The sequence below is a fragment of the Neopsephotus bourkii genome, unplaced genomic scaffold, assembly GCF_033783945.1.
Source record: "Neopsephotus bourkii isolate Nb327-2 ecotype Australia unplaced genomic scaffold, CSIRO-AGI_Nbou_v1 NB_1574, whole genome shotgun sequence".
Classification (NCBI taxonomy): Eukaryota; Metazoa; Chordata; class Aves; order Psittaciformes; family Psittacidae; genus Neopsephotus; species Neopsephotus bourkii.
In genome coordinates, this window is record NW_026902050.1 from 3,955,766 (window position 1) to 3,976,290 (window position 20,525).

The 20,525-nt window shown below is 38.9% G+C and overlaps 1 protein-coding gene and 1 long non-coding RNA gene across 3 annotated transcripts in view; one reads left to right on the forward strand and one right to left on the reverse strand.

Annotated features, from left to right (window-relative positions):
* MME (membrane metalloendopeptidase) overlaps positions 1-20,525 on the forward strand; it is a 45,332-nt gene that overhangs the window by 17,373 nt on the left and 7,434 nt on the right. For both annotated transcript variants that reach the window (XM_061371558.1, XM_061371559.1), the window contains exons 10-20: positions 2,111-2,212; positions 4,846-4,982; positions 5,082-5,175; positions 6,807-6,935; positions 7,781-7,879; positions 8,468-8,548; positions 9,517-9,620; positions 11,613-11,671; positions 16,799-16,918; positions 17,603-17,736; positions 20,064-20,129. In XM_061371558.1, the coding sequence (XP_061227542.1) occupies positions 2,111-2,212; positions 4,846-4,982; positions 5,082-5,175; positions 6,807-6,935; positions 7,781-7,879; positions 8,468-8,548; positions 9,517-9,620; positions 11,613-11,671; positions 16,799-16,918; positions 17,603-17,736; positions 20,064-20,129 (1,125 nt within the window). The remainder of the gene's footprint in view (positions 1-2,110; positions 2,213-4,845; positions 4,983-5,081; positions 5,176-6,806; positions 6,936-7,780; positions 7,880-8,467; positions 8,549-9,516; positions 9,621-11,612; positions 11,672-16,798; positions 16,919-17,602; positions 17,737-20,063; positions 20,130-20,525) is intronic.
* Positions 12,809-19,109, reverse strand: LOC133222144 (uncharacterized). Its single transcript, XR_009728208.1, has 3 exons — positions 18,992-19,109; positions 14,418-14,518; positions 12,809-12,927 (listed from the first exon to the last, which is right to left on the reverse strand). It is a non-coding gene; the product is annotated as an uncharacterized LOC133222144 (long non-coding RNA).

Below are 20,525 nucleotides of genomic sequence, written 5' to 3' on the forward strand. Positions count from 1 at the left end.
TTCTGTTTAGGCTATTTTAGAAAGTGAGTTTTGGGAGATGCTTTCAGGCCTCTTCTCCCTTTGTCCTGTTTTCCCCGTGGGCTGTTTGGTTATGAAAGCAGAAGATTCCTAACCCTTGGCCTGCCATGCAACACAAAGTAATGTTTGTCCTGCACAAGCTGCTCTACAATGCTGATTGTTCCAAGTGCATTTTTAATCAAATACTGTTCTCCATGAAAGTATGGCTTGGAGAAATAGCTGGAATTTGAACTTGCGTGGAGAGAAACAAATGGAAATTCAAGCATTCATGAGCAAAAATGTGGCTTATAATTATTGTTTCAGAAGGAGCTGAAGCTGAGGATGACCACAAAACACGCTAAATGCAAATTTTCTAGCTTCAGCTATTTTTTGAAGTTACACTTAGAGTAAAGGCATGAGTTTGGTGGAGGCAGACCTTCCTCCCCCATTTGTATAAGGTAAAACCACCTGATTTTGGTTTTCTTCACGTTTTCCTGAGAAACACACCTCTGGGCTTAGATCAGAGATGGAATATTATTACAAGAAAAGGAGTTAACTGGAGAAAGATTTAAAGGGGTATGAAAAGGAAGCCACAACTGAAAGGTCTCCACAGCAGTTGCTGCCGATATGGAGTACAGTTGGTAGTGGGTAAGCTGCTATTTTCTCAGGTTTTAACCTGTTTCACTGAAAATTTAGCACCAGCCTGAATGTCACTGGAAGAGAGCTGGCACTGTGCTCTTGGGAATTTGTTTAAGAAAGCACAGAAAAAACCTACCGATTGCACAACAGATTAGGAAAGAGGAAGCAGAAGAAAAACTTTTTTTTTTTTTATAGAAAAGGATGAAGACAGATAAAATCAGACATGGCATGACTTATTTTTCAAAACAGTTTAAATGGGTAAAGTCTACTATTCTCACTTCTGAGTCTCTTAAGAGTACTTGAGGCAGTAGTTATGGAGGTTCTCCCATGAATTACTCTCATGGATCACAGTATCACTGTTCTCCTGTAGTTGTTACTGTACCTGCATTTTCTCTCTTTGCCATGAAAACAGTGGAGGTTAAGAGGGGGATAGAGTATGAGGGGTGCAAGTGCTGATGCTGTTACAAGGTAATTCTGCACAATCATAAAGGTACAAAAAAGGATATCAAGAATGCACTTCAGAAACCTGCAGAAGCATCCTAGCAAGGGACACACTTGTGCTTGAGGAAAAGAACCTAAAGATATCCAAGAGAGTATTCAGAGACCAAGGGAACAGTTAACATCAGGTGCTGATTTTGTCTCCTCTCAGTCTACTCTGTCTCCACCTTAGTTCCAGAGACCTCCCTGTGACACTTGCTGTGTAGAGATACCAGTGATTAACTTGCCTCATAAAGCAGCACCGGAGTCACAGGTCTCTGGCATCAGGCAGTTTTACTGTCTGTAAGAAATGGCCCTAATACAATCCTGCCATTAAGGTGCTAACATATGCATGTTTTTAACACACTGGTGTAAAACCACATTGCCTAGACTAATAAAAAGTTCATTTATGACTCCCATTCTAGAAAGTGGTTCCAGAAAGAACATATCAGAGAGCACCTGCATCCTGATGAGAACACTCACACTGCATTCCTACCACTGCACACTGGTCTCCCTATACTCAATAAATACATCTCTTTTGTTCCTTTCTTGCAAGATTTTGCACTTCACATCATCTCACAAATATCATTCTTGTTGAGTGTATCCGCTGGAAACAGTGTCTGCTCAGTGCTTTGAGTGGTGTGGGTTTAAGTTCCAATGAATATTCCTGCACGGCCTGAGCTGTTGATGTTGTAATGCAAAATAAATCCAAAAAGTAAAGCTCTATTGTACTGCTACAAATTTAGTTCATTTAATCTGTCCTTTTATACAATTTTATCTATAAAATGCTGTCCATATTTACATAGGTACTTTAAGTTACTTTTAAGGTACTTTTGAGGAACTTAAGGCATTTTTAAGGTACTTTACAGTTAATGCAAATTTACAGTAATGTATTCAGCCAGAAATACTTGTTTTCTTTCTTTTTACTTCCACCTTCCAAAATTCATTTGAATTTACTCAATGTACTCAGTCATCTCCTCATTATTATCTCTGATAGGCAACAACAAAGTCTGAAGACAGGAATGATCCACTTCTGCTGTACAATAAAATGACCTTGGCACAACTCCAAAACAATTTCTCCTTGGAGATCAATCATAAGGTGAGTGATCAATAATCTGTTATTTAACCTCTAATTTCTGACGGATGAATTGAACAGTGAAGCCTGACAGTTTTTTCTTTTAAAGACATTTCTTTCTTGAGACATATTTGAAATTAACAGGATCCCTGACATGTACACTGTCTTACCTAAACACCTGATGACATTAAACTGTATGTAAAACACTGTGTTTCTTTTCCCACTGTTTCTCCTAACTTGAAGGCAAATTTTCCCCTTGCTTCAACATTAAAAGACAGAAAAGGACAAAGGAGAAAAAAACACACATTAGTTTGATTTACCCACAGGGATTCAGGATGGTAGATCTTATAAAACTGGCACATACAGAACCCCTGATGGAAACCAGGAGAGTATTCTTTGCAGAGTACAAATGAATTCCCTTCCTACAATTACCACAGCAGCTCCAGAGGGCCTGGTATAAAAGTTAAGACTGTAGTCACTGATTGATTTAAGTATTTTGTATTGTGACTATTCAGGCCCTCTCTGTTTATCCAGAGCTGCACATTCAGAACAAAAAGTCCTGTTTTCCCAAAGCAAGCACAAAGAGGCCCAGGAAGTCATGGCTACAAATCAGGAAAATCCTCCCCATTCCTTCCACTGTAGCTCCCCCCAGGGAGAGATTCAGCTCCACCTTTTCTCTTACCCTGAGCCACACGCTGTTTGTGCAGTATAACCTTTAATTCATGGTACCACTAAGTCCAGCTAAAGAACAGCCAAGGATCTGATAACACAGGTGTGTCTCCCCAGTAACATTACATCTTTACTAAACATGTATATTTTTTATCATAAATGACTTTTGTGATAGGACAACGAGGAGTGCTTTACTGAAAGAGAGTATACTTGGATTAGATATTAGGAAGAAATTCTTTCTTGTGAGGGTGATGAGGCACTGGCATAGGTTACCCAGAGCTGTGGCTGCCCCATCCCTGGCAGTGTTCAAGGCCAAGTTGGACAGGGCTTTGAGCAACCTGGTCTCGTGGAAGGTCTCCCTGCTCATGGCAGGAAGGCTGGAACTATATGGTCTTTAAGGTCCCTCCCAACCCAAACCATTCCACATTTCTGCGTTTCTACTTCAGTCCCTTGCACAACCTGCAAATAGGTTAACTAATGTGTCACATGGAAGCACTGTCATCTGACAGGCAGGAGTGTATTACTGGGTCTTTTGAGGCCAGTAAGGTACTATGAAATACTATTATTCCTGCCACAGTTTCATAATAACTGACTTTAAATTCTTCAAGTTTAAATTATGTGACAGTTCACTTCTGCCTAGCTTAATTTGTTTCATAATTTACTTTCTCTCCAGGTCTCAGCTGAACAGCTACTACTATAGTAATGTCAGAAACTAATTTCTCTTGTCACAGAATGGTATTGCCCTGTTTATTTTTAGCTCCTGGGGGGTGCTGCAGATCAGCAATAATCATCTGCTCTAAATTTATCCAAAACCACTCAGAAGACACAGGATGGAAGTTGGTAGCATTGTTGTAATGGTCTAAGGATAGAACAGCAATTATCCCTAAGATTAGCTTGAAGTTTGATGCTTCACTTTCAGACCTCAAGTGATTCTAGTCCCAAAAGCTTATCCACTTTCCTCAGCTGCAGCAGTTTGTCTGATGAAAGATGTTGCCTCCTTCAATAAAACTTCCCTCTTAAATGATACTGGCTGGGAAAAAAAAAAGCATGACTCTCTATTCTCCAGTCTATCCTTTCACCCATCTGCTGTCCGAGGCACATGGGATTGCTAACCAAAGACTTCTGAAAGAGACATTATTTTTCTTATCAGCAAACAAGTAAGAGTTTCTGGTAGAGAGTGCCCACACACTCAAATAATGCTAGATGGACACTACAGAATGAAAAAGAAATGAATTTTCATAGGCCACGAAAGTTATGTGAGCCTCTTGCAAAGGTCAATACCAGCACAAGGAAAATAGGGGATTAGGACCACAGAGGCAGAAAACTAACAAGAATCCTAACCCTTGTCTGGGATTTGTCTGTCAGAACATACTGCAGGCTGACCCACTACTGAATCAGTTCCTTCTCCAGTATCTAGTACTGTGGCATGCAGAGGAACATTCATTATAGACAGTGGGTTTAGCATGTCTGATTTAAAGCCTATTAAAATAAATCCTTTTGTGGACTTCAGTATACTTTTGAACAAGTCCTTCCCATATGCTTCAGAATGGATTGTCAAGTAAGCCATGAATCTTATTGTCCCACAGAGATACACTGTACTGAGACTGGGGCTGTTAGTCATGCTTTGATTTAAAAGTTCTTAGCCAAATACAGCAAAAAGGCAACTGAAAATTTTACTTAAAATACCATTTCTGCTTTTCTAGCCCATAAAGGCTCATAATATTTTTAATTAATTAGGTTGAAATAAAAGCATTGTCTCAATCCTTTCTACTAAATAACACCCTATTTTTAATACCATTTTAGAGCACAGAGGGTATAAATTAGCTCAATTATTATTACGATGACATTTTCAGGTAGCAAAGCTATTAGGAAAATTAAAGGCAGAGGATTTGTGTTATGCAAACACACTAAAACTAGGAAAAAACCTCACAGCTAAATGCTGGGTTTTTTATGTTTTAAATATGTAATAATTCGTATTGATTTTCCAGGTATTCAACTGGTCAAAATTCATAAATGATATAATGTCAACTGTACAAATTAACGTTGAGAACACCGAACATGTCATTGTTTATGATCCAGAATACCTTATCAAGCTGAAGTCTATTCTTAATAAATACACTCCCAGGTAGGTATGTTAGGCATTTCTGTAATTTGCATTTTATTTCTAGTAAACTTAAAAAGCCTAAAAGCATTATCAGCTTATTACTGGTGTTTTTTTAAACAGAGACCTTCAAAATTACATGGTCTGGCGATTCATAATGGATCTTGTCAACAGCCTAAGCCGTAACTATAAGGACACAAGGAATGCTTTCCGCAAGGTGAGGAAATCAATCTCACTTTAAGTTGTAAAGATGACTTTTGTGAACCACAAAAGATATTTTTTTAATGTAGCAGTAATATAAAAGCTTAATATATTTTGAATTTTGCACAGAAAAGCTAGATGTGTTTAGGTCTTTAGATGAAGATTTATTTAAGAAAAAAACCCCTATGTTCTCTAAGATGTTGTAGTTGAGAATTTATGTCCCATGAGAACAGAGGGTGTAATTTCACATGCACCAGCCCCATACATGTACAAATCCAGAGTAATGCACTTTAACAGTGTGTTATTTTTACTAATTAAGCAGGTAAGCTTGTGTTGCTGTAGAAAGCACCACTGTTTTTTTTTTGTGTACCTCTGGTGACACTAGGCTTAGTTAAAAGAGTCTAGCTCGGAGTTCCTGTGAAAGACAGTCCGGGTCGGGGGCCACTCCACCATGGTCACAAGTAGCCCTCTACCCAAATCATGCTGAGACCAGTAAACTATGATTGACTAAGATGAGCGCCAGCAGCACTACCTACCAGAATCTTCATTGCATAGTCATCCTAAATTAGGTATAATTTTAATTAAGATCAGTACTGCTAATGTTTATTACTGTTTTTTCTTTAGGTTCTAGGGGAGAGGGGTTCTATTTACTTTTCCTATGCAAGCTTTTGGTGTACGAGCAAATGCCTACTGATGCACCCTGTTTGTGTGCAGGGAGTATCTAAGAAAGAAATAGATTAAGGATAGACAGATTTTCTAGTCTATCCAGCTATTTGTCAGTAATGACTTACAAAAAGCTCCAGCATCACAGACAGGGGACATGTCTGTGCTGTGTTGTACAGGTAACACACAAAATGGTCTTTTTCAAAAGACCATTCATGTAACTTTAGTGCTTTAGAGTGAAAACAAACATTATTTTCCTAGCAATTCAGGTCAAGGTGTAGCAGTTACAGAGCTTTTAACACCAAGAGTGATTGGTCTGTACTTCTGAAGAGATCAGTAGCTGCTTCATTACGGAATATAAACTTCATTAGAGAATGGGATTTCAGAGTTGCCCTCTAATGACACTGCTATATTCCTTGCATTCAGGTGTCACACCATTATATTATCCACTCAGCTTTATCATGTATTTATATGTTAGCATGACAAAATCCTTGCATACTTTGTAGCAACATCACACAGAGTAAATGAGCTTCTATGTTGCAAGCTCCCAAAGGTGGGAGGCTCTGACAGAAGCAACTAGTTGCGTAGAAAACACAACCTTACCACTGCAGAAATGAATTTGCTCCATAAGCACAAAGGCCCTGTCAGAGCGAGAACTGCAATACAGTTCCCTGTAACAGTGAAAGCTTTTTGTCAGGGTATTCCTCTTTAACCTCCCCCATTCTTAGCTTTTTGAGTAGTCTTCTTCTTTCTAACTTTCCTGTTTTGAAAGGATAAACAATATCGCTAATGATTATTTCCTCAGCTTGTGACATGTTCCCATTACAAAGGGAGTCCACCTACATGTCATAAATGTGAATTAAATGCATGTATTTAGGGTCAACTAGGCTCCTCTGAAACACACATGTGCCAGTCAGTCCCCATTCTCCTTCACCTTATGTGGGTCCAGATGTCACTGTTTTACTTAATGTTGATGTTTCACAGGCACTGTATGGCACAACATCAGAAACTGCTGCTTGGCGTCGTTGCGCAAACTATGTCAATGGCAACATGGAGAATGCAGTGGGACGATTATACGTAGAGGAAGCATTTGCTGGAGACAGTAAACATGTGGTAAAGCTTTTAGCAAACATAGTCTGTATGCCATCTAAGCATCACTTAATTGTCACTTTTGTGCAGTTCTTTACACAGCTTTAGTTACATGTTTTATTAAGCTTTTTTTATATAGCAGGTCACTCCTTCATTACATGTCTTGAGCTGGCCTGCTTTCAAAGCAGCTGACCACAGCATGAAGCAACACATGAAATACAACGATTACATGTTCGCACTTGGAGAGCAAAGAGCATCTCCCTGCTCCACTTGTTCTCAGCCAGCTGCAGCCTGAAGAACCACTGGCACGTTAGCACTGGACCGTGCACAAGCTAATACACACACCTAAGGAGCAACACTTACTGAAATGAACAGTCCCTGCTTGTTCTTTGAGTCTGATGCTAGTTCATATACTGCCACCACTGGACCAGGGACAATTGGTTATGTCTATCTTTAGTCACACAGAAAATTGCTGAAAGTTAATCTGAAGTTAAGCCTTAGTTGACTCTTTATCACTCCTACTGAAATCCAGGCTTAAGGTATGCCATTTTTTGTGGTCAACAAATACACAATAATTTGATCAGGTGCACAACACCCAGTGGATGGATATCTGTCAGATTCTTTGTAACCTGAATAAATTACACTGCCCTGGGAGTTTGTGCCCATTCCCTTTGCTCCCACAGGCCAGACTAAACATACTACTGAGTTTACGGAGTACTAGAAGCTCCAGGTTTTGAGTATGGCCCATAACAGCACATGTTCAAGAAGCTAGTGCAGGAAAAACAAGTCTATAATAAACGAACTAAGACTTTGGAAAAAAAACTGGATCATTATATGCGGATTTGTAACATTCTGAAGTTTTTTCCAAGGTCGAGGAAATGATTGCAGATATACGTGATGTTTTTATAAAAACCTTAGATGAGCTCACCTGGATGGATGCTGAAACCAAAACCAAAGCAGAACAAAAAGTAAGTTCAATCTTAAATGTTTGCTATCAAACTGAGGTGTGGGTTAAAAAACTTTGTTCAGGACTTCAAACTGTCAGAATCTGGAAACATTTAAATAAATTATTTCATTTCAATGTAGATGAGGGAGTTAGTCTGGGTACAGACCCAAATTGAGATGAACTGTACACACTTGTGGAAACTTGTAAGTGTGTCTTCCTATAAAGTACTAAAATTAAAAACCATCCAGATATTAATTTTATTTCTATTTTAGATGCTGTCAAATATTTCAGGATTTCAGCTATTTTTTAAACTACCCTTTCAACTCAAAAGTGTAGTTGAAGCATGTTTGGCTGTCCTGTAAACAATTCTATAAGTTCCTTTATAAAGTAAGGAATAAAACATACTTTCTAGAAGTTTCCATTTTTAAGTTATAATTTACTATAAACTTTACAGTGCTTTCAATGAGTAAAAAAAATGTAAACAAAACCTGTGCTTAATTAACATTCTGAGGTTTCTGCAGTTACATCCATATTGCATTTATTATATAATTTATGATGGTTTAAAAATCTGGCTGTATTTGCTATGGATATTGAATTGTCTTGTCCCTAGGCAAGAGCAATTAGAGAGAGGATTGGTTATCCCGATGAGATCGTGACTGATGATGATAAGCTGAACAGCGAGTACCAGGAGGTAAGTATACACAATGAGCAATATAATTAGAAAAGGCTCTTAAGAGAAAAAATTGTGTATTTGCCTTCTTAGCCAATCTGAACCACCTGCATCTGTACAGAGTAACTATCCTGCGCTCCATTGCACAGGTGTAAATAAGTATGTAATAACAGCCAGCGTGGTACAGCTGATCCAGTGCAGATGCTGGTATTTCATAACGTTTCAAGAGAATGAACAAATTTTAGAGAAATGATGCTAGAATAAAACATGAAGCCAATGGTTGTCTAGCCAGTATTTATAAATCGGCCACCAGCTGATGGAACACTGAAGTGGATGCAAGTACACATAATTTAGGAACTGTGCCTATTTATCCATGGCTTGGAATCAGTCCCTGAAGTGCAACATTGGATGACCTGTGTAATTTAAACTGCATGTGAGTTTTTTCACTGCAAAATGTAACCTCAGTGTTCTTTTACCTCACAGGTTCATTTGTCAGAGTAATTCCATTAGTGTGTCTAGTATGTATGTATCTTTGTGCAGAGTATGTCTTACAAGTCCAAGTTTTAACTTTGAAAACTACAAACATATAAACAAAGTATGTTTTCTAAAACACCATTTGAGCCTCATTCGTGTGTTCTTTCTAAGGCAGAGTTGCAGGTTGCCAAGCTGGTACCTACTGGTTTCAAGCAGGCAGCTACCAAAGGTTAGGGTCAAACCAGCAAATAAATGCTGAACTCTACTCAACATACATATATAAAGAGGGAATAAAGACCTCTGGAAAAAATGATGCAGCTGCTAACATGTATCTAGCTACAATATCAACTCTGATGTAGCAGAGCACTTCCAACTAAGTTCAAGCTGTAGACCAAAAAATACTCAAAAACATGTTGCTTAGCACATTATGCTTAAGACTAGATTTTCCAGATCTACATGTCTTTTATTGCAAATCAGTTAACACCACCTCTAAGTACTTTTCCCTTTCTTTTTAGCTGGACTACAAAGAAGAAGAATACTTTGAAAACATAATTCAAAATTTAGTATTTACCCAGAAGAAAAGGTTGAAAAAGCTTAGAGAAAAGGTGGACAAAGAGGAGTAAGTATTTAAAAACACTGTATAGCCTTTACCAGTTTCCATGGGAGCTACTTAAGAGGGTAACTGGTGATGAAGTAACAACCTTCCTTCTGCACTTTTCTCTCCATGAGGAGGGCAGGTGAAAGGGCATTGATCATTTCTTAAAGGCCAGACCTACATTAGTAAGGAGGGCAAAGAAATGAAGAGATGGTGCAGAAGGTTAAGTACTCTGGAGTAGCTCTAGTCTCGTCCCATAGCCCCTGGATTGGATTAAGTGGATGCTTGGAGAGCAGCTTTTTGTAAGTTCATCTGAAACATTAAATTAATCCCTGAGGGTTTTGCTTCTCTTGCTCAGAGACTGCATGAGGAAAAAGAAAGGATGATTAAGTGAAGATGAGCAGGAATTTATTCCAGAAATGTATTCCTGCTCTGAATTAAAATATTATATATTACTATATATGGAATGTAGATGTACCAAAAGACTGAGATGGCACATCTCCTAGCTGTCCTGGCTACTCTTCCTGTTTGAACCAGATCAGAAAAGTTACTTTGGTCACCACAGGACATGCTAACTCTGCAGAACTGTTCACCTGAACAAGGGCTGCAGAGCTGGACTTATGTTGAGGGGAGGCTATCAGGACTAGCTTTGTATGGTCTAAAAAAGGAGACTGAGGGAAGGGCTGTTGCTGTCTTCAGCTACATAATGGGAAGAGATACAGAGAAGCCTGACTCTTCTTGGAGTTGCACAAAGATAGGATGAGTGAGAAGAGACACAAGCTTGAACACGTGAATTCTGACTAGATGTTAAGAAAACCTTTTCACTCTGTCACAAAAGACTCAGAAAGGCTGTGAGATCTCCATGCCTCCATCCTTGGAGATCCTGAAATGTTGAATGGACAAGCCACCTTGTTCTCATAAGTGTATAATAATTAGGAGTAACTACTGTAAGTTTAGCTGCATTCTAAGTTTACCTAAAATGAGCCTAGAAGCATCACCCACAATTGATAATCCTCTGGTAGGTAACATTTATTCTGCAAATTAATTTTCACTTAATCGAGCAATAGCCACTGTTACAATACTTTGCACAGTGTATGACTGGCATATGCAGTAGTTATCAAATAGATAATTTCTCACATAAATTAATCTCACTCAGAGAGCATGGAGCCAGGAAAAACAACTTCTGCTGTGTAAGACCCAGCTATTTTATTTTATAGAGCCATTATCTCATTTTCTCAAACATCTTTTCTGAAATATTATTAAATGTGTACACCAGTGAACCACATCAAAATGCTAGCCCTGCTTCTGATTCGAGGAATTCCATTAGGTGATCAGTGATGAGAGCCAGTAAAACTGTGAAGGGGGGGAAGAGTTAAAGCTTATTATTTCCCCTGTGTTAAAGTGGACCCAAAAGCAATGCTGAGAGCCTGCATCAAGGAAAGTAGATATTACATAAAGCATACGACTATGAATGAAGCCACACCTCTGCCACAAGAGCTCATGATGATCTTTGTCTTTACCTTCATTGCTAAAGAAATTGTGTTAAGGAAAAATTATAATCAGCTCAGATCTGCTACTCCTAATGCACTGCTTTTTGAGATAGCTGGATGTGTGACAATGATAGGTGACATAGAAATCCTTTTAAGTAAGCAGTCTTAATTAAGTTGCATTATCCCCAAATGTTTATATAACCTTGTAACCTCAGGTTCTGTGTTTCGGTTTCTTTATTTGGGAAATTTTGCCTGGACAGTGCTGCAGTGTGAGTGGAAATAGAAATAGAAAATAAGTATCATTGTTAATCAGTTTGAATAACAAAGGGAAAGGCCTACAGAAATGATTAGGGGACTGGTGTGCCTGACAGAGGCCAAGTGCACTGGGGTATTGCACTTGACAATCTCCAGTTCCAACCTCAGTTATTCTTTGATTCTGTTACTCAGTTTCTGGGTTTGTTCCAGTAATCATTAACTCTGCCACTAAGAACTGAAATTCTAACATTTATTCTTCTGTTGTTACTAGGTGGATAAGTGGAGCTGCTGTTGTCAATGCCTTTTATTCAGCGAGTCGAAATCAGATAGGTAAGGCTTACCAGTTTACTAACTGGATACAGATTTAATGTATTTATTTATACATTAAAGTATAAATAATGTATTTTTTTTTTTTAATCAGGAAGTGAAGTGATATTAATACAGGGGTTGCAGAGTAGCTTCAGCACAGCAAAATTGGAGGTTTCATTCATAGTGTTTTCATCTCATGTTTTGAATTGTCTTGGTGCAGAACAGAGACAGAGGCTTGAGATTTAGCCATGCAAACAATAGCAGTGTGGATTAGTGAGATTAACAATCAAGCAAATTTGGTGGGCCCAGTCTTTTCTTTTTAAGGGATGAAGAGGGGGTATGCACCACTTTTACCTGGCTAACGGGAAAGTCACACAGCTTCCTGCCATAGAGTACACATGGTTTCCATTCCTTATAGCCCCTTCACAGTCTCTTTGTACAAGCTTCTTCAGTATGGCTTTGGAATGATGCTCAGTTTCATCCTGCTGGTTAATAAATACACTAGTTCATTGGCTGAACTCCTCAGAATCCCGTAAACTGCTCAGAATCACATGACAGGCCAGAATTACACTTTGATTTCCATAAAGGTAATTGCAGAACATGAGACCAGTCTGAAACAACTCATATGATCAAGGCAACAAATATTCTGCCTTTGATGATGAAGTAACACTGAATTATCAGTGCAAAACCCAGCTTATTCTCAGTTTTTATTTCCTCATTTCCAGCACTTTCCCTATGTAGCTGTAAGATCCAGTGCTCAGCAGACAAGACTCCAGTGATTAGCTTCACATAAGCTGTGCTGAGCAAACCTGGTCCCATGTGGCAGGAGACCAAGAGCTCACGAGTCACTCACTGCTTCTGGAGCGGACGGTCACCAGTACAGAGCTGCTTCAAGTCCTAGGCATACAGAGAGCCTACATGGCTCTGTCACCACCTTCTTTATGTAAAAATAATCATGACAATTGGAATAAAATATTGGGCTCAATGAAACAAGCATTTCCCAAAAGTCAGAATTTACTCACCACTTCAAGAACTGTGAACCACAGCATATCAGAGCTCCATACTAGTATTACTTTAAATAGTCCCATTTAAATTGCAAGTCTTAACTCATAGCTATCGTAAATGCAAAGTCCTAATGTACACTCTTATAAGAAACGTGGCTTGAGAAAAGTTTAAAGAATTTTGAGGCATCCTTAATTTCTGTTTTTAAGATTTAAAGTCTGCCACATGACTTCAAGTTCGCTGCTGATGTGGCATTTAATTCTGCTTCTTCTGTACTGGAAAAAATGAAAATGAAAACCTGGTAGATTAAACCAAGGAAAAAATTAAGAGAAAAGTTCATTACAGTGAAATAGGTTTTGTAATGATTTTGGGTAGAAGCATTTCTAATGTCAGCCTACCCAAAACTATCTATGATTAAAAATAAGAGAGAAGGCACTAAAATGGTTTTAAAGACACTAAAAAAAAATAAATCCATTTTAGCTAAAGATTAGAACATGGAAGCACAGAGGTTTGTCATCTTGTGAACCATACCAGCTCTCTTCACAGTGCTGCAAGAGCCACAGAGAGTTTTCAGCATTAATTATGCCTAACAATATTTCTGTCAGATCTGTTCTGCAAGTATTGCTGTTTTCTACATTTTATACATTGCAATGTCCTTTCTAAGCCATTAGTGAGGTACTATAATCCACACATAACTCCTGAAAATAATTCTCTACAAAACGGAAAAAAGAAAAAATGGAAAAATAAAAATAATTAACCCCCCCAAACAACAACAATGCCAAACCAAACAAAAAAACCAAACAAACAACAAAACACCCTTGTCCTTCCGGGCTCTGCACAGAAATGAAACAGTATCATTTCTTATTTATTTATGGACTCCAAAGAAAATGTTTGGAGGAGACATTATTTTCATTGCTGGGGGTAAAATTACCACTTCTTCTCAGCCTTCAGTAGTGGCTTCTGATATAATCTCACTTCTTTTACCAAACGAACCATTAAAGCAAGGTGAAAAATATCAAAATATCAGCTACTATCTTTCCCTGGGTTGACACTGGTGTCAAAAGTAGTGTCACTCATCTGCATGACTGCCACTACCAGACAGACTCCAGTAGCAGCAGTGATCTGAAGCTTCGCTTTGGGACCAAGTCTCTTACTACATGGCAAAAAAAGCACTCCCTGCTGTTCAGTCTGCAAGTACAGCTACACTAAGCCAAGTGGATGAAATTTTCTTTCAGATTTTTCAGGGTATGTTTAAAACAGCATCCTAACAATTTCACAATTGGTGTTCTCTGTGTAAAAACAAAGTTCTGCAAGCGCAGAAATTTAAGGAAAGAGCAGTAGGTTTATAATGGAAGACATCAATAAACTAAGCCAAGCTTTCCAAAGGATTATTCCTTTTTAATTATTTTTGACCCCACTGAAGAACTGAGGAAGATTAAAAAAATAAAAACTAAAAAAAAATCCTGCAATCCTAGATTTTCAGGTTTTACAGAGTCAGGGGATCCATTAAGCAGATTTATGTTAAGTATGATCCTGCCTTCTACTAGTCACCTGTGTCTTTGAAATAGCTTGCATTTTCAGAATGACAGAGAGCACTGTTCTGGGCACAGTGGGACTGCATCACTGTCAGCCTTACCATCACACAGGCAAGAATGAGGAGGTATGGAGAAAACTCCTTGTATTGGTGCACTCAATAGCAGAACAAAAGAACAGAGTCCACTACAGATGGTGCTGTTTGCACAGGAATTCAGCCTACAACACTCACCTATTTTTAGGCTTCATGTCATAGTCAAACCTTTGATGATAACTTGGAAGATTCATGAAATTTTCCAGTTAACCCAAGCTGCTTTTGCTTTGCAGTGGGCTCTAAAGGTAAAACATGAAATAAGCATTGTGAAATCCAAGACAGACTTCACGGAGAGAAAACCACATTGACTTAACTAACCAGCACTGCTTGGTTAAGGATGGCAAGATGGTACAGTTTGACAGGAGGTAAAGCTAAGCGAGCAGTTAGCTCAGTACTCAACATTTAGCTCAAAAATCTGCTCAGAAGGTTTTGTTTAAAACAGCTTTGTTCGATGATTTGTAGAAAAGGAATAATGATTTGGGAGACTGAAACTGGTGGTTAACATGAGCCATAAATGATTACCTCATCCTTTAACTATGGCATGCCACAGGATAATTAAAGCAGTGTGATCTTTAGTGATGTCTGAATTAGCTTAGTATTATGCTTTTAAAGGAAAAAAAACACAAAACCTCTGAGGAGGAGTTCTGTGCATGATGCACAGGAAATTTAGAGCTCCATTATTACACTTTAACATGGTCTGATCTTCACTGTTCCATCAGCAGCTCTGATCATCAGAAACCCACTCAACCTGAGAAATATTAGCAAAACTGCTGCTAGTAAGGCGGGCCACTATGTGTTCCTTTAGATGCCAGCTACCTGGCCCACAGGCAGGTATGCAAAACTGAACTGCCCCGCTCTTCCAGCTGCTGTGGGATACTGTGTGAGACTGCCAGCACTGGTAAAGGCATTACTGTTCTCAAACACATACAGGAAGAAAAGCAGCATAGCTTTTTTTCTGTCCATGACTGCACAGACTGAGGTAAATACTGCCTGCCTTTTCCTGCCTTGAATATTCACAAAGCTGAGAAGTACCATCTGCCCTTTAGATCCCTAAGGAGCTGCACTTCTTTAAAACTCTGCGTGAAATGTATCCTACTGTGGGAGGAATGCCTATCCACTACAGATCTGTATTGTGTAACAGAAGTCACGGAATATATTGTTTCCAGAAGGGTGGAGTTAACAATAAATAACATCTATGAATTCTGACATTTTACTCTAAAAATAGATGAAGTGATAGAGTATTAATTAAACTAAACTGAAAGTCCCAGGGAACTGTCTGCCTCCAGAGAGGAAAGACAGTCCCCTGGTTTCAAGCAAAAGACAGACTGACATCCAAGCAAGCTCCAGTTGTAGTATTCAAGGCCACCAGGATCTGGATGTAGGACTCTGAGTAAACATCTTGCTAGCAGTAATCTCCAGAAAGAACAGCATTCTGATGCTGGACACTCCAGGTATTTCTCTGTTTTGTCAGTCCGCAAAATAGCCTACCACACAGTACAACATGTATAATCTTCTTTACTGCCAGTACTTCCTGATAGTAGCATCTAAACATTTGGATATTTAATTCCATGACTGGCTAACGATGTAACAGGATTACTGTGACTGTAGGCAGCAGTTTACACAGGACAGCAGAAACATGTTTTTCCTAGCATGGTTATTATTTTAGATTTTCCCATGCTTCTTTCTCCTCTTGAAAGAAGGTGCTAGAACTGTACTGGATCTATGCTGAAATGCAAGAAGTATCTGTTTTCTTTCTTTTTGTGTGTGAAAACTCATCCAATTACTTGTTTTTGTTCAAGCTTTGTAGAGTTACATACATCTCATTCAGAGTGAGAGTGAGAATTAATACTTTATACTGCTGCAGCAGGCTAAAGGGAAGAGGCCTGCATGAAATACAAAGTGTAACTGAATAATTTATATAGTTCATTTATAAAAAGATCACAATTGCAAGATGATTTCTTTGTTACTAATTTGTTTCTTAAAAACCTAGAAAAATGAGCACAGAAGTGGGTGAAAAGAGCTGCTTTGTTCCAGTTCTTTCGTGGCCAACTTGGCCTATTTTTGTTGATTCTAGTGGGAGTTACTGATATTTCCAGTGGAAGAATAAAGTCCACTCTCTGAGGTTGATTTGTATGGGGACAATTATAAAGTAATTTATTCTTCTAGGGGAACACTCTTACACTTTTCATGATGTTGTGAAACTTATTTAGTAATGATACAGAAGTCTGAGATGGTAAGTGCTGTAAATTGGAAAAGTAAACTGCTTTTTTGCAAAATAAAAGTTAACGAAGACAAAGTAAAAGCTGATCATGATTTTGCAAGTGTCTGAAGAGGGGAGTGGTTCTGCTGAGCTGTGCCTGCTATCCCACAGCCATTACCCTGTGTCAGTTCACTTACTGCTGGTGGTATATCTGAGGGAAGAGTACGACTTTGATTGAAGCCCATAAAAATTTTCTCTTCACACTGCACACACAGGATAATATGGCAGGGCCTTAATTGTGATGTGGGTTCTTTTGCAGTCTTTCCAGCTGGCATTTTGCAGCCCCCTTTCTTCAGTGCATCCCAACCCAGATCTCTGAATTATGGTGGCATAGGCATGGTCATCGGTCATGAAATCACACATGGTTTTGATGACAATGGTAAGGCTCCGAGTTTCTAATTACAAAACTTATAATTTTTTACATGCATTAGTGCTTAATCACTTCAAAGATCAGGCAAAGTGAAGATGACTTTTCCATATTTAAGACAAAATTTGGATTTCTGAGTCTTTATGGTATTGTTCTCCATGATGATTCTGCAAAAGCATAATCCGAAGAATCCTGCAGACACTCCTATAAGCTGCTGCTGAGCTGCAGCAACTGCCTAAGATGTGGGCTTGTGGCACACATGGGCTTTTAACATAGTTGCTGGTCACTTGCTTTTCCCAAAGGCTACATCAAAAACCATCACAAACCACAAATAATTGTGGACAGGGAGGGTCACTATGCTGGTACAGACATGAACTCACGGCCCTAGCCATGAGACCTGCTGCTCAGCCACACTGTTAATTTCTAGACCTGCACAATGGTCAATCCAGCATTGAGCAACAGGTCAGAACCATACCAGGCTTCCCAAGAGCCTTAATACCATCTGCTGACTCCATCTGAATTTGTTTGGTTTTTCTCCTCTACTGAAATATAACCCTCTTAGCAAAGAAAAACCCCAACCAACCAAAACCAAAACCCACCCAAAAAACCCCCTACCATCTGTTTACTTGCTACCCTTCTTACTGGATCAAACCCCTCTTTTCCTGTGTACATAATTCTGTTAACATACTATTACAGGCAGAAATTTCAATGAGAATGGAGACCTTGTAGACTGGTGGACTGAAGAATCGGCACGCAATTTTAAGGAGCTATCCCAGTGTATGGTGTACCAGTATGGAAACTTCTCATGGGACCTAGCAGGTGGACAGCATGTATGTCATACTTACTTGTAACTACCAAAATTATTTTTAAGCATATTTTAAGCATTTTAAGCATGAGGAAGCATGAAATCTTATCTCCTAAACATGCAAACCCTTTACATGAATGCTGTCTTAGCTTATGGCCAGTACTGTCGTGCCTACACCAAAAAGGAAAAAAAAAAAAATTGACCCCAAACGAATAAAGAAAGAAAAGAAGGGGGAGGGGAGGCAAAACACATTGTTAAAATTAAAGGTAGTGGTAAAAATGTCACACATACCCTGACTGTTTTGACAGAGGCAGGGCTTATCATTACGAACAAGTAGCAGTCCTAGAAGCCTTTGCCTAAGAAGCCTTTCTGGGCCATCAAATGCTCTTATGCTCTTTTTTAATTCCACAAAAAGAACAGGGTGGGGAAAAGAAACTTTGAACTGCACTTCCACAAAACTTCATGCACAAATGATATATATCCTCAACAGAACAAATCCTGCTTGCTGCTTTCCTTCACTCAAAACCTTCCTGCGCTTTCCCCCAGAGAACAGTCTGTACTACAGAGCAAAAGGTCTGAGAAGAATCAGGGTACAGCAGGAGAGCAAGAGGTGGTCTGCAGATTTAGGAGGCAGGCAGTCTAAATGTGACTGCATTTATAGCACTCTGTGCAGTTAACATAAGTAGGCATTCAGTGTATGTCTGGAAGCCCAAATTTAATGAGAACAGTTAGCAGATCAGTCTATTCTGTGTCCCAACAAGATCAATATTCCTTTTAACTCACTGAAGCAGGTGACAGTGATACAATTACACATACTGAACAGGAGATCGGTACTTTCCTAGGAAATGCAAGCTGCAAAACTGCCACTGGAAGGAGACAGCCCTGCATACACAATAGCACTTCACAGCACGTCATTTCAGGGATCTCCAAATGCTCTGCTAATGCACCTACATTGTGTCTTTCATTGTCTACAGACAGTTTAATCATCTTCACAGGCGCTCCCACCCTGCTCCCATAGAGATTTTACTGTCCCAGGCTGGCAGTGCACCTACTTCAGAACTACAGAGAACAGATTTGTACCACTATTACTACCTGAGCTGCCATTACTGGCAGCTGAGGTACATTCTGCACACCAGTTCAGTACTTAGTTCACAGTCCTACATCTTTCGCACAGCTAGTGACATGACAAGGGAGTGTCAGCCCCTGGATCAATGCTGCTCAGGAAAGGAAGTAAAGCAGTTTATGACAGGAGTTGTGTTGCACTGCAGAAGACTACTTACTACTTTTAACATCCACCTTGTTTATTTTGGACATCAGTGGATAACGCCACATGAAGCACCAGACTGTGCCACCAGCTGTTCTTCTATAAAGAACAAAATTTCTCTTGGATGGGATCTCCTACAGTTAAAGTGGTGAAAGAGAAGACACAAGAAGCTATTTCTCTGACTACTGTCTGGGTTTTTAGAGGCTGAGAATATTTTCTGTCATACAGAGTAGAGAAAAGGTAAAACTTCCAGCCCTGAGGTTTTTCCTGATCTGTGTGTTAAACTGTTAAGACTCATAGACAAGCCAGTAAAACCTGAATACATTAACATACTTTTCTGCCATTTTTTCCACACATTGAGTTCAATCTAATGACAATTGCAGGTTTTGCAGCTCTGAATATCATAGCCCAGTATCTTGGGCTAAAGGTTAAAAATACGGCTTTTAAAAAAAATTAAATTGCAGACTCTCCATTACCAAAGCATCATCATCTTTAATGACACTTCACTGACACTTTACTGACTTAATACTATACCAGCTAAATAAGTATCTTCTATGTATCTTCCTACCTAACTTGCCTAATACACAGACAAATACTTCCTAGCAGATTTGCTTTGCTGACAGCTGCTAACTGATCATTTCAGCTATTTGGACTTTGGATTTTAATATGCAGACTATACAGGCAGATCCTGTCCACTTCTTCTAACTGGAACTGTAGTAAGAAACTAAGCATTAAAGATACAATAAAAAATAGGAAGACTGAATGAATGACTAAGCATCAGAAAACCTGGGTAAAAGGGACAGGAGAGCCTTGAAAGTTGCCTGTAGCGGAAGGAGGAGGATAAGGGAAAACAACAGTATCTACACAGATTTTGAGACGAGATGCAAAGACTCTTCAGAGATGTTAACATAATTTTCTGCTAAAACTTCAAATTTTATGGTGTGAATTCTTGCCTTTCAAAAGTGGGAAGGGAAAAAATAAAAAAGAAACAACAACACCAAACCAAAAAACAACCCAATAGGGCATTACAAGGCCCTGGATAATCTCTTCTTTTCAGAAATGTGTACTTTTTCCTTTTTGTTTTACAGCTGAGTGGAATCAATACACTAGGAGAAAACATTGCTGATAATGGGGGTATTAGACAAGCATATAAGGTAAGAAGTACTCTTTTTTTCTAATTTTAGCTGAAATCATCACAGATTAAGAAAATTAATTGCAGACCCTTTGAAGAAGAAACATTATTTTTGTGTTGGGGACAGGAACGTACCTCCTGCATCATCAAGGCATGGTTTAAGACTGTTGACCAGCTATTGTATTTCTTTCCTCCTGTTAATTATTTCAGGATACATGCTACCTGTTCCTAATGTTCTCTTTTTCAGCTGACTTCTCTTTTATTTTTTTTCCATTTGTGAATAACAGATGTGTAGCATGAAAACATTTAATGAATCACACTTGGACCATCACCTAACTGCTCTGATGATACTGAGCAGCTGTCTGCCTCTGGCTATCTGTCTTCACCAGCTCTTTTTATGCCACAAAGGAGAGAATTA